This window comes from Corylus avellana, chromosome 4 (genome assembly GCF_965113065.1).
Source record: "Corylus avellana chromosome 4, dhCorAvel1.hap1.2, whole genome shotgun sequence".
NCBI classification, from domain to species: domain Eukaryota; kingdom Viridiplantae; phylum Streptophyta; class Magnoliopsida; order Fagales; family Betulaceae; genus Corylus; species Corylus avellana.
Window position 1 is genome coordinate 7,198,617 of NC_142493.1, and position 14,541 is coordinate 7,213,157.

The window sequence follows — 14,541 nt, forward strand, 5'->3', positions numbered from 1 at the left end:
TTTGGGGGTGGCCGGACCACCCCCAAAGGACCAAAACCCAAACCTTTTTTTTTTTTGGCCTTTTGGGGGTAGCCGGACCACCCCCTTGGCCATGGGGGTGGTTCGTCCACCCCGTGGCTGGAGCCACCCCTTTCATTTTTTCTTTTTCTTTTACTTTTTTTAATATTTTTAGTTTTTTAATTATTGATTTTTTTAATATTTAATAAATATTATATTATTACTTTTTTTAAAAAAAAGTTTTTTATTGCCCAAAACGACCCCAAACTGGGTCGTTTTGGGCTACTGCATGGTGCGGTAGTTTTGCACTACCGCACCTAAGCCTCTCCCAGGATTCACAAACATTAAAATGCTTTCCCATTAAAATAATTCCTTTTAAGATTGAAATATTTGTTTAGAAGTATCAAAGGCCAAGAAAGGAAAATGCTGATCTTGTTTTCTCATAATTAAATCCAACAAAAAAAAAAACAAAAACAAAAAAAAGTAAATGCAAAATACTAAATATATAAAGATGATTGGCATTTAATTAGTTTCCCACTTTGGGCAGCTCCTTTAAAAAGTGGGAAACTTGTATGGTATTTGACGTCAGTACATCTCTTTTTAATCTTGCCATGAACCCGGTTAGATTCATCAATTACTATAGCCAGCTTGACTAAAACTAATTAAAAAATATTGTTATTCGGTAGGTTATTATATTACGATAAGTGCAAGAGAGCCAAATAAATGAACTCAAAAAAGTTTTTAAACTGACGTAGTAAGGGATTTTAAATTAAAAAAAAATGCAATTCTCTTTCTCTTGCCTGCCACTCACGGTCTGTCACGTCAATTTGAAAAAAAAATTTGGTTCATTTGTTTTGCTTTCTAGCATTCTCTTATATTATTGTTATACAATAAAAATGGCATAACACTAAAAATCAGTTTTTGAATCAACAAGAACTTGTAAAAATAAAATAAATAAATAAATCAATGACTAACTTTCAAAGCCATCTTATCTCCAATTATATGATAATAGTATAATAATTTATTAAACATTATTTCTATTAGTATTAGTCGTGTTAAGTTCTATTGACACTAGGTTAGAGTTGGGTCGGACTAGATGGAGTAACTACAATTCTCACCATTTAACCTCTTTTGTGTGGTTTTCATCAAACAATGCGACTATAATCACGCTAAGATAGAATAGCTAGAGTTAAAATACCCGCTTGTGCTTTGAATTAAAAATAAATAAATAAATGGGATTTCACACCAAAAGGGCAAAACCTTGGTGAACGACAGAACGAACAATAGAGGGCATAAAATGTAAATTAGGCAATGAAGCATGACCATTTCTTAAAACCCACCGCTTTATAAACAGCTTCTATGTTGGCGTTTGAGAGCAAGGAACAAAACAAAACAACATCATCTTTCATCACCCCCGTACCCTCCTCTTTCTCTCTCTAAACTTGGCCAATTTAGAGAGAGAGAGGAAAAATCTGTGTAAAACCCCCCATTGGAGAGAGAGAGAGATAAGAGGAAATGGGTGGGAAGAGATTCTGTGTTCTTCTTTGCGCGGAGGACTCTGACTACGTGAAGAAGATGTACGGAGGGTACTTCGGGGTTTTCGTGAGAATGCTGGCTGAGGAAGGCGAGACGTGGGACGTCTACCGTGTGGCCTCCGGCGAGTTCCCGGACGACGAAGAGATCGCACTCTTGGATGGGTTTGTCATCACCGGAAGCTGCAATGATGCCCATGGGAACGACGTTTGGATCTGCAAGCTGTTGAATCTGTTGAAGAAATTGGACGCCATGAAGAAAAAAGTTCTGGGCATTTGCTTTGGACACCAGGTATTCTTTTTCTTTTATTTATTTATTTTTTAAAATTCTCTTCTTCTTTTGCTTATTTTTCAAATTTGGTAAAATTTACTACTAATACTTCAATTAGATTTCATTTTTGGAAAATGCAATTAAATTATTTATTTATTTATTTATTATTATTATTATCACTCTGCTTGGGAATTTTTCCCTCTCCACCATGTGTGAGCGGTGGATGCCACATTACAGGCACGCTGTTATCTAAGAAAAACTCTCAAATTCCATCTTTGTCCTTCTCAGAGAGGGGTTCTATGCCATCTATTGAGTAGTAATTTTTGGCATACCTGCGTGTATAAACAGTATGCCTGTCGGTGTTAAATTATTATTTTATTTTAATTTTTTTTACTGTTTAAATATTATTTTAATAATATTTTAACAACCGCGTGCTTCGACATCGGTGTGCCAAAAACCATTGCCATCTATTTATTTTTTTATCAGGAAAATGAGATATTTTCAATTTCAGTTTTTCTTGTATCTTTCTTCTGACCATCCAATGCATGTAAAGCCAAGATGGTGAGACAAGGAAGGAAGTAAGAATATAAAAAAATTACTGTTTTGAAGCTGGAAATATTATTTTTAATTACTCCAAATTGACCAATTGTCTTAAGGGCATCGACGTCCTCACCGTGAAGTTTACAACAATAGGTCCTATTGAAATATTTTATAACTTCTTATAATCAAATTTGCTCTGACGAAATAAATTCTAATAGTGTAACTTGTCGTAGCCAATGAAATTGTGACACAGGTTTTATTTAAGTCGGTACTAATAGAATATATTAAGTTAGATGACAGAATTTGACTGTAAATTGTTTTTTTTTTAACTATACCTCAGCTGCCTCTGAATTTATTTTGATATCATAGGAATTGAGTTTGTATTTTTTCTTCTTCAAAAAAAAAAATTAACCTATTTATGAGCCTCCACTTTACAAGCATCTTTTATTTTTATTTTATTTTTCAAGAGTAAGAGCATGTATGAGATTGTGTTTGAAAAATAAAATTTTTAAGTTGAAAAGCGTTTTTTGGCAAAAATTTTATTTTTAAGCTTTTATCAAAAATGCGAGGATTTTTTTTTTTTCGGAAAGATTTTTTAAGTGTTAAAAGTACTTTTAAGCCCCTTTAACGCAATCTCAAATAGACTCTAAATCTATTTACTTTTAGACAGAAAAAATCAGCGCATTTTTTTTTATATATAAATATTGATTCAATTATTAATTTTTATTGTGCATAATCGAATTGAACGATAATATATTAAATAAAATTATTCTTTTTTGGGAAAGAGAAATTAGTTAAAAGAAAAAAAAAAGAAAGATTTTATTAGGGGGTTATATGCCGTCATGTTTGGCGATTTCGTGGTTCTCACGCGCGATCACTGCGCGAGCATGGGAAACGTGAACGGCATTGTGGCAGTTATTAACTTTTATAAGAGAGTGAAACCGAAAGAAATCAAGGTTTAGGTGGCTTTCGAGTGTGGTCCATCACACAGAAGTCTCTGTGTGAGTGGTCCACGGAATCTTACTCATACGATTCTGACCTGATTGGGGACCATGAACGGTTATATAATTGTATTGTTAGAACAGGTGTGCAGTGGTCCTTCCCCTACAACTTTACTTGGCTTGTAATATACACTCCAAAAAAGTTGGAAGCTTGGTCCTATTAGCTTTTTTTTTTCTTTTTTTTGACATGTTTTATTAGCACTGCACGTCATCCTAATTATATAGCAGTCTATTAAACAAAATTGTTGTTTATCAAATAAAATGGGAAGCCAAAATGACTTCCCGCCTCGCATTTTTCCCAATCCTTTGGATTTAAGAAGTGTGGGTGGCGGAGTAGTCACCATGTTGCACATGGGGACAATACCGATAGTGATTTTGGTCTTCTGTACTCCGTTTGTACCCCATTTACTCATTCTCATCGGGATTGAGATACACTAGCGATTTGAGTAGCTATTGTAAAAGGTCCCATGTGAAACTCAACTGTTCAAACAAATTTTGAGTGGCTTAGCCACTTATTCGGACAGCCAGTTCTCACGTGAGATTTCTCATAAAAACTGTTCAAATTACTAGCACTTTCGTAACTTTAGGCTTTTTAGACGTTCAAGTTATTGCCACATTTAAAATAAGTTGGTTGCTTAAAGGTTTTGACACTTTATAGAAGTGACATGCTTATCTGCCATGCATTCAATTTCCAACCCCCACATCTTTTGTTTTAAAATATTAGTTCGTTGGCATTCTTGTGGTAGGTGCCTTTGTCGGTAAATAATTACATCAGCTTCCACATTTATATTGGATGAATCATTTAGCCTATATGTCAATGATAAGATTGATTTGAAACTTTAAAATATATTATCCTCATTGCCCTATTGTGGGCAATATCAGATATATCTAACTCGAATTACTAGCAATTCGGACAGTAAATATGAAAAAAACAAGTGAGCGAGCTGCTCAAGACTTGTTTGAACAAGTGGGTTCGTAAGAACACACTCATATATACTGTTTAAATTGCTAACAATACGAACAACGAAATTGCTGAAAATCTCTCTATCCGTCTGGCCCGCTCATTTCATGAGTGTCGAATATTAGTTGTTGGTGGGTGGCAATTCAAAATCAATCTCTTGAAAAAAAACGTGCTTGGTTCCCTTGCACCATTATTGTGCACGGGTAGGACAATTGCCTCTGTGCTGCCCATGCCATCCTAGTTTTTTTTATTTTTTTGAAATGATAATGCATTGCCTAGGTGTGTTGTATTGTGCTTTTCCAAAGGTGAGAAGTCCTTATACTGTGTCCCCCATTGCTGGCGCACGAAGAGGATGCTTGACTGTTGACACTACATGCATACGTTAGGTTTACTTTCTAATTTCCAGCCCCATAAATGATTGCTTTCATTGGATGAACTTGTCTTGCTGATGTGTTCCTGTGGGTAACGATTTTTTGTTGCCTAGTAAGACATAATTGGTCTCTTTTTTCAAAGGACAGACAGTGCTCCATCATGCATAGTGGAGTGCAATATTATTTAGGCAAAATGAAAATGACCTACTTTTAATACTTTCTTCTCATGTTCTTGAGCATCCAAATGAAGAAAAAAAAAAAAATTGCTTGCTTAGGAAGAAAAAGGGCTTGTTTGCTAACGATTTTTACAGGATGTTTTTTTGCTTTTCGGATGTGATGTGACATAAAAGTGGAAGTAGTTTTAAGTGTTTTATGTGTTGTGTTTGTTAATACTTTTGTTTTTTTTTTTTTTACAAAAAGCATTAGCAAACGAGCTTTAATATGGTTTTTGATCAGATACTAGGCCGTGCGTTGGGAGGAAAGACAGGCCGGAGCATGTCAGGCTGGGACATTGGAGTGAGAACCATCCATTTATCATCATCCTCAAAGCACTTTTCATCTCTGAAAATTCCAGCCACTCTCTCTCTGATTGAATGCCATAGAGATGAGGTATTTTTTTTTTATTGTAAAATGAAATTGGTAACACTGAATCACAACCTCAGAAATTGATGGTATTTTACTTGATATCCTAATTAACATATTAGGTCCGGGAGCTTCCTCCTAAGGCTGAGGTGATTGCATGGTCCGACAAGACTGGAATTGAGATGTTTAGGTATGGGGACCATATCATGGGCATCCAAGGTCACCCTGAGTACACCAAAGACATTCTACTGCACCTTATTGACCGCCTTCTCCAGCGCGATATGATCATGGTATGTCTTCCGTCCGATCAACTCTCATCACTAGCGTGAGCAATTGGGATTGAGATCTCAAGCAATTTGCTATCTAAATTACTAGCAATTGTTGGATATCTCGAGTAATTGGCCGGTCAAGCTTACTTGTTAAAAGCTTGAATATTTTGACTCTTTTTTTATTTTTTTTTTATTTATAAATTTATTCATGCAGGAGTCTTATGCTAAGGAGGTGAAAGGGAAGGTGGGGGCATGTGAGCCAGATAGAGAGGCATGGAAGAAATTGTGCATTAGCTTTCTCAAGGGTGGATTGTGATGATAAATTTCAATATCTAGAATAAAAGAAAAAACTGTAAATATGAAGTATCCGAAGTAGAAGGAAGAGAGATAGAGAAGTGTGATGGGCAGTGAGAGAGCAATCGAGCTGCCATTACAAGGCACGTTTAGCTGTTTTGACGTTGGCATTTCAAGATGTGATGAATCGTAATTCCAACCATGTCAAATAAATTACAAAGGTGTTTTTGTCAATTCAAGTTGTTTTATTTCGTGGTAACTAATGCTACTGTGATTTTATAGACAAAAAATGCAATTTTTAAATTAAATCACAACAAATGTATTGTTCGGGAGTGTGGTTTTTTAAAAATTACGATTTGAGTTCTTGGAAAAATGTGTTTTAAAAATATGCAATTTTAGTGGTCAACTTATTGATTTTATCAAATCCTTAATTGCGTTTTTTAAAATTGCAGTTTTTAAATCGCAAGTTTTGAAATCGAAAATCGAACTCTCGGTGCAAGTGCAAAGGCATCAATTTTGAAAATGACATGTTCGCCTCACATGATTGTGTAACTCGTGTTAACCTATTAATATTCAATAATTAAAATAATTCATAAATGCCAAGCAAAAGATTTTGGAAATTGAAGATTTTAAAATTTTATTTGTTTTATCCATCAACATCAAAGGTATTTAACCCTTGCTAAGTGAGAAACCATCTCCGTGTTTAGCCTTAAATGAGGTACCTTGTATAATACAAAAACCCGCATGACGGTCAAAGGTATTTAACATTTACTTATTATTATAATATTATGTATTTTATTATTTTATTATTTTTTTAAAAGGTGTTTTAATGTAACATAAAAGTAACAACTATATGTGTTTTTATGTATTTGCCTCGAGAACAAATGATAAAAAATAAAAAATAAAAAATAAAAAATAAAAAGAAAAAGAAAAAGAAAAAAGGGTAGTGTCCTATTAATTTTGATGAGGCCTCACTTATATTCACCAAAATTAGTGGAACCCTATAAAAATTTAAGAAGAGAATTGCTACACAAACTCTCATTTTCACACGGTCAGATGTGGCTTTTAAATCAAAACTCAATAATCATACATCACAAATCTAATAATAATTTTAAAAGTCACGTTAAGAAAATATAAAGTGAACAGAGTAATGCTAAATATCACAACACTATTTCACTATGCTGACGTAATATTGTTAATTCATCATTAAATCAAATTTTGTTAAAGGAAAAAAAAACAATAATTAATTAGCAATGCCACATTAGCATAATAGAATAGTATTTTAGTATATATAACATTACTCAAAAAAGTGAAAATTATTAAGAGAATTAATTAGAATGTCAAATTCAAGAAAAAGCAATAAACCATTTGACTTGATGACTATATATATATATATATATATATATATATATACATGCGCACTTTGTCAAGGCAGATTAAAAAGTAATAAGTTTGACTAATGCTTTTTTAATTTTAAAAACGTGGAAGATATGCTCTAAAGGAAGGAAGAACTTTTTACCAAACACAATCTAATGGTCCAGCCGTCCTGTGGGAAAAATCTACTTCGGCTTTTGCGTTTTCCTTGCGTTTTCATTTCTTTATCTTTTTTCTATCTCATGCATTCAATGCTTTATCACTGTACCATGGACTATTATAAGAGAAAGAGAAAATTATTTATTTGGTTCCTGATCGGTATCAAAAGTATCTTAAAGATTCTTTAATAAAATTGTTTGTATGGACAAAAATTTGGTAAAAACTATTAGATGCAAGAATTCGATTGACATGTAGTAGACTCAATCATTTAGTTTATTTTATCTTTAAATTTTAAAAAAGTTAAACCCTCACACCGCACGAGGAGTGATAAACTACCTTTCACTTTGATTAGGGTTGGCATATCATTGGCCGGGAGAGGAGAGGGGGAAGCATCCTCTCAAAAGGGGCAACAGATTGCCCCCACCTCTAAGGAGGGACAATCTCCCGCTAGAGGGGGGCGATCTACATTTAGAATGAGCAATAAATTACTCTTCACCCTCCCTTTAAAAGGTAAAATAATTGCCCATTTATAGATAAAAGACAATCAATCGCGTTTCACAGTCTCACTTGATAATAGGGATAGTTGTCCAACAGCTGCTCACCGCAATTGTTAAGAGATCACTATTTTTTAGTTCTTATTAAAATTTTGTGTGTAGTGGTGGGGGCGGGTGTAAAACTGTAACTTTACAACAAGCTGAGTCAACAGCTATGTCACGTGTGGAACGATAACGTGATACAACAACAAACCCTAGTGACTAAAAAAATAATTTTCCCTAAAGAGAAAACCAAGACATAAAAAGGCAACACTACTAATTGCAAATATTTTGTACATAAATTTCACCTATACCATTGCTTGGAAAATCAAGTGCACATAACAGCATGAGGATATATCTTGTCAAAAGATCAAAAATATATTTGTTAGGAAAAATGTAAAACTAATTCTTGTGATTGCTTGTAATAAGCTCCTTAGGGTTTAAAAAGTGACTTAAACCCCTTTATGATAAGTATAAAATGACAAATAACTCCTCACTTTAAACTAATAATAATACAATACCTATCTCTTATAATAAAAAAAATAAATGTATGATCTATGGAGTGGTCCGACTACTCTTAAGCTTTTGGAGGTGGTTCAGCCAGCCAAAACTGCTTGATATGCAGTAAATTACTTGCACGACATCCCAAATGGAAAGATAAAACAACTCCCAACCTCTTAATTCAAGCAAATGAATTCCAAGAACCCGTTAAACTTATCGTCACGAGTGCATAGTTCGTGGAATGCAAGGAAAGCTATAGATCTCATGTTGTTATATTATCTATCATCAAAGGTTGTTTTACCATTTTAAACATTCTCGTCATACAAGAACTGTGTTTTCCAACTTCAAATAACGACGATCTCTTACCAACTTGAAACCAAGTTTAAGAGGAACTACACCCCTGCTCCACCTCAAACTTACACCCTTATTACAATATTTCTCAAATTTTTTTTTTTTTTTTTTAAAAAAAATTATAATGTTAACTCCCCAAATCCTTTCACTTATTCCTTTCCATATTAGAATTTTCATTAACCATAATAGCCTACAATACATGAAAAATAAAATAAAATAAAATAAAAAAATAAAAATCCAACCATAAGATAGAAAAACATGCACTTAATATAACCAAGAAATGTTATTGGCACAAATTAACAAGGTGCCAATAACATCTCTTATGCGATTAAAATACGCATAAGAGATGATAGGGAATAAAGTGCTCAAAACGCCATCCTATAAGTAGCTCTCAACAAGATCATTTATTTGCATGGAAGTCTACAAGTTTTCACCATTATATCCAAAGAGACCAACAATACTATAAGAGCAGTCACAAATCAATCAGGATTGTTGAAAAAGTTCCCAGTTCCAATAACAAATAAGAGGTGAAATGCTTACAGAACCATTGTCTGTATCACCCTCAGAAATCTTTAACCAGAAATGGAGTTCCATACCATTATCATCACCAACTTAAAATTAGGATAATAGGTGCAAAGTTTCCATTGCATGGCAAAAGGGGGAAGTGTTTAGGCATTCAACATAGAACCATTGTTCCTCCTGCACTCGGCCAGCATATCCATGTAGAACTGACACTTGCTGAGGTCACTGCCATAGTTGTTCAAGCACTACAAGAAAACAAAAGCCAAAAAGCCATTAGCAATAAATTCATTTTTCCACTTCCGCCAGGTATAAGCCAAATCTCAGAAGTGTATTGAGGTACCAAAACAGAAGGGAGAACATGAAACAGATATGAAAGTAGTATAAAATCAGCTTCTAACTTCTGGAATTGTCAAGGCAGTACAACAAAAATAGAACATAGAGAACTTTATTAGGAATCTGAACTAAGTAATATAATAAAGTTCCAGAGGCTTCACAGTTATACTAAAGATTCTATAAAGAGAATTACGTGAGAAGGATTTGCATAAATGCAAGTGTTAAAAAGATAAAACATTGAAGCAGATCCATTTGTTGGGGGTCGGGACCTGGGGGTATATCAACTTTTTGATACTCTTTTGTAAACTTTTATGTATGAATCCATAACCTTTCAGGTATCTATAAAGAGACCTCCAGATGACATTTTGTAACAAGTAATTTGAAGAGAAGAATTTCATACATCTTGGAATGCCTTGGAGTGAACACCGCATGCATCAGAACCACCAAGACTGTTTGTGGTAGGAGCTGGGGCACCAGTAGCCTCAGAGACCGCAGTTTCATGTTGAATAGTGCGAGGACCCATCACAGCATCCACAGCCCTGTGGGCAACTGCACTTCCAGTGCCAAAAGCCATGCCTGCAATAAGAGAGACAAAAATTTAGATTAGTTCCCATGTTAAACAAGTAACATGAATCGTTCGAACATGAATTATTTTCTAGTCTTGCAGTTTTTTTTTTTTTTTGAACTTGTGTTCATATTTTTCTTATGTTTGGGGTTTCAGAGTTTCTCCAAAAGCCATATGTGCTTTCAATGAAATCGATTTATTTATATATATAAAAAATAAATAAAAACTAACAAAATGCATAATGAAATAATTCACATCCTAATAAAAATAATCTTCCTTCACATACCCTGAGCTATTGTTGAACCAATGCCTCCTAGAATGGATCCACCGCTGCCAGACTGCGCAGGAGCTGGAGGAGGAGCATGATGAACTGCATCAAGAAAAAACATTATAGCCATAAAAAATTACACAAAGAAGAAACTGAATAGAATAAGATCAACAGAGTCAAGGTGGACATACAGGCAATCAACTCAAAGTGGACAGACCAAAATAATATCACCATGTGAACAAGACATAAATAACAAAACAAACAAAAACACTTAAAAGAAAAGCCTCGTTATTACTGCATACATAGTGTAAAGCAACATTACCAGGCTGAGGGGGATTCCGCACTGGTGCAGGACGAGAAGATCGAGCAGGTCTTCCTGCAGCAGAAGCCAAACAGAATCATTAACCCATCAACAGAAATAATACATAATGGCATACAGAAAAAATCAATGAAAAGCAGAATTATCCACAGATGCACATACAAGCCTCTACATACTGCAAAAGCCACCTACGACAACAACAAAAAGCAAGTTCTACAAACCTTAAATCAAATTTGGCCATGCAAAACTAATTGAAAAGCAGACCCAGCTCACATTCATATTTCATGAGAAAGATACACACCAAAAGCTCTTCAGCTCTTATTTTTTACTTTTACTTTTTCGTTTTTTTTTTTGGTTTTGTTTCTTTTATGTTTTGAAAATATTACAGAGATTTAACACTTCTTAGAAACACTATCAGACTTTCAAAAGGGCTACCAAAAAAAAAAAAAAAAATTCTGTGAAACCCCATAAACAAACACTTCTCAAATATGACCCAACCGAAAACACTTTTTCATTTTTTACCTCTTCAAAAACTCTTTTCAAAGCACAAACAAAATAACACTTTCCAAAAACCTTTTCTTTTTTTTTTTTTTAATAAGTTACACTTTCCAAAAACTTTACCAAACATAACCTTAAGCTCTAACCACTGCTCCCACAATGCTATACCACTGGTCAGATATCGCAACAAAAAACCATATCCCCCACAATCACGACCAAAGTTCAACAAAATCAAGCGGAGACAACACCCTAATACCAACCCAATTGCATCAATGAAAGCGTTATACAGTCCCCAAATGTTATTTTCCTTTATTATATCATATACATAGCCACATGCATGCCTTTAGAACATCTAATCCCTAAAGGCACAGGCTTCAAGCTCGATATAAACTGGTTGCCAAGAAGACAAAAATTACAAGCAAAAAGTGAACAAAATCGACACACAAGTTTAATCTGGCAACAAATAGCGACCTTCATTTCTTAAACGATAAAATGCAAAGAGAATCAGCATAGGAAAACAAAAAAACCCAAAAGCTTCTAAATTTCAAATTTCCCAATATTCGGGGGGAAAAAAACTAAAGCCCCAAGTCAAGGTTGTCCTCGAAAACAAGCCTTGCTCTAGTTGAGTTTCTTTTCATTTCAAAAAACACAGCCTAATAAGCTGAAATTTCTTTTGTCCTAGGTTTTCCCAGCTACCAAACAAGATCGTAACAAAACCCTAGAAATGATAAGAGAAAACAACCAAAGAGACGATAGAGCTATGAGGCATACAGATCTGAAGAAAGATTAAGGAGGACACTCACCTCCGGAGCTTCGGCGAGGCATGGTTTGCGATGAGGCGGCGAAGAGATAGAGACAAAAATTCCAGAAGAGATGGACACGGGATGAGAGGGGTTTGTGAGCCGTGCCCCAACAAAACCCTGAGAGTCGTCGATTTATGGGAAGTGATGGGTGATCCAGTCAGGTCAGGTTCAGGTCTGGATGAGCACGTGGCGTAACAGTATTGGGTTTTGGAGGTGGTCGCGTGATTGGCTTTTGAGAGGTGAAGGACGTGGCATAACGTGATTGGAGTTTGGGGTGAGACTGGAACTGTGTGATCATCCCTGGAATTATATGTTTTGTGGATATACCAGATGAAGAATATATTCTTTTTAGCAAGCAAGAAAATGAAAAAAAAAAATTAAAAAATTAAAAAAAAAAAGGGGTCCAATCCAAGCAAAACAAAGTTGACAAACCACCGTATCGGGTATGTAAACAACAAGGCCTGGAGCTCAGAATGGATCCTTGGGCCCAATTTGGGCAAAATATTCATTCAGATTTTTCTTTTTGGGCTTTCCTCTTCATCTTTGGGCTTATGGTTAACAGAATATCTTCTTTATTTTTTAATTCATTAAGAATTTTCTATTTTCAAATTGTTACTCTAAATTTTTTTTTGAAACGTGGAATTTCCATTAATAATCAAATAGCAAAAGCAGCTTCCTCAAGAACCAGAAGGTTCTGAATACATAGAGGAGGGTCGACAACCGGACTAATGCTATTCAGAAGCATTTCTTGCGGACCCTGTCTGCAAAAAGGCTAGTTAACCCAACTTGGGTTAACCAGCCTTTTTATTAAAAAAAAAAAAAAAATTCACAATCACGCGTGAAGGACTAAAAGCAGGGTTAGGTTTCAAATTTTTCATTTTTTCCCCCAAATCCCCAAAACGTTTCCCTCTCCTCCTCTCCCACGGTGCTCCCTCCCTCCCCTCATCTTCGGCCGCCGCCAGTGAACGCCACCCATGCCACCAGCGGTTAAGCCGACCATCCAAAACTGGTCACATCACCAGCTCGAAATCCGGCTGGCCTCTACCCGCCACAACGATCGGCGACACCCACCATCCAAAAACTGGCAAGTCACCAGCTCGAAAATCCAGTTGAACGCCACCACCGGTAATTTTTCTCTCTTATTATCTGGTTTTTCTCTTGTTTTGGGGAATAGAATCCTGGTTATCGTGCTGATTTCGAAAAGCAACCGAGGCTTCCTTGTTGCAGTTTTTTGTTTCTATTTGTTCCTGGTTTAACACATTTCATAAATTTCTTATCAAAGCAGAAGCAGCGCCGACCCGAACCAGTTTCTCTCTCTTTCCCAAACCGTAGGCCACCACGAAGCAGTAGCGCCGGCCATCCAAAAGCTGGCAGACCGAACACTACCCTAATCTGACATTTGAGGTAGGCTGAATGGGGTATAGGTTTTGTTGGGCTGAAATCATGATGACTGATTATAGTAAGAATTTGTGGTTTTTTGTTTGATTTCAAAAATGGGTAAGAATTTTTTGGTACATTTTGTTTTTCATTGGGGATTATGGGTTTGGTTCTAATTTTGTGATTTCTTTACTATTTTGATGGAATTTGGATGAAAATTTTTTGGATGGAAGGTTGATTTTTGTTGAGTCCTAATTTCCTTGGTTAATGTGTTGAAATTTTTTGGGAATTTCTCTGTTTAAGCCAAATGGATTTGGGAGAAACTTTCTTCGGTTATTCTTTGGTTTTGGTTTTATTTGCACAAGATCAATCTGCTTCTCTTCTCAATGGAATTTGTGTTTTTGTGGAACAATAAAAATTGCTTTGTGCTGTGATATAGGCTTCTACCTCTCATTCCTAACTTGAAAATTTCTAACGAGTTTGTTGCGATTGCTACTATATATGTTTTGATTTTTTGGTTTCGGTTTTATTTTAAGAACAGAAAATCAAAACAACTATATATGTTTTGATTTCTTTGTTCACAAATGAAGATTGAAACTATATATGTTACGAGGAAGACAATGAAAAATAAATTTCAAATTATGTAAGTGATTTATTTTAACTTACCTAGCTCCAAGTTCTTATGGTCAGCCACACTTAGTAACTTTGATCCTCTCAATCAAAAGAATGATAAACATTGTTGATATAATATTTCTATTGAGCTGAAAACTATAAGTTTTTGCCCTTGTAGGCATTGTTGATCAACTTCCAAAGATGACCATTGTTCTATTAGTTGATGAAGGCACAATTCCTGATCATTGCCAGCTTTGTGACGATATAATAGATTTTCTTATGCTCATCAAGGATGCCATCATAGCAAAAGGCTTGTCAAGGATATTGACGGCTTTATATTTTTATATAATTTTGTACCTTGTTGATTTAATTGATTGGTTTAATTGGATATTTGGGCGAAATGATTTTTTGTATTGCTAAAGGGTTTGGCATTTATTGGTAATCCTGATAGCTTTGGGAGATGATTTTTTTGTATTGTTGAATGATTTGAGAATTCCGACTTAATAAT

General features: G+C 34.9%; 2 protein-coding genes across 2 annotated transcripts; one reads left to right on the top strand and one right to left on the bottom strand.

The window, feature by feature from the left end:
• Positions 1-1,384: 1,384 nt before the first annotated feature.
• LOC132178807 (gamma-glutamyl peptidase 5-like) lies at positions 1,385-6,052 on the top strand. Its single transcript, XM_059591365.2, has 4 exons — positions 1,385-1,821; positions 5,130-5,282; positions 5,378-5,545; positions 5,739-6,052. The coding sequence occupies exons 1-4, from the start codon at positions 1,513-1,515 to the stop codon at positions 5,838-5,840; spliced, it is 732 nt and encodes a 243-aa protein (XP_059447348.1). The 5' UTR covers positions 1,385-1,512; the 3' UTR covers positions 5,841-6,052.
• A 3,063-nt stretch (positions 6,053-9,115) lies between these two features.
• Positions 9,116-12,162, bottom strand: LOC132177813 (uncharacterized). Its single transcript, XM_059590276.2, has 5 exons — positions 12,045-12,162; positions 10,747-10,800; positions 10,443-10,526; positions 9,992-10,167; positions 9,116-9,503 (listed from the first exon to the last, which is right to left on the bottom strand). Exons 1-5 carry the CDS (start codon positions 12,064-12,066, stop codon positions 9,405-9,407), a joined length of 435 nt encoding a protein of 144 aa, XP_059446259.1. The 5' UTR covers positions 12,067-12,162; the 3' UTR covers positions 9,116-9,404.
• Between the last annotated feature and the right edge of the window lie 2,379 nt (positions 12,163-14,541).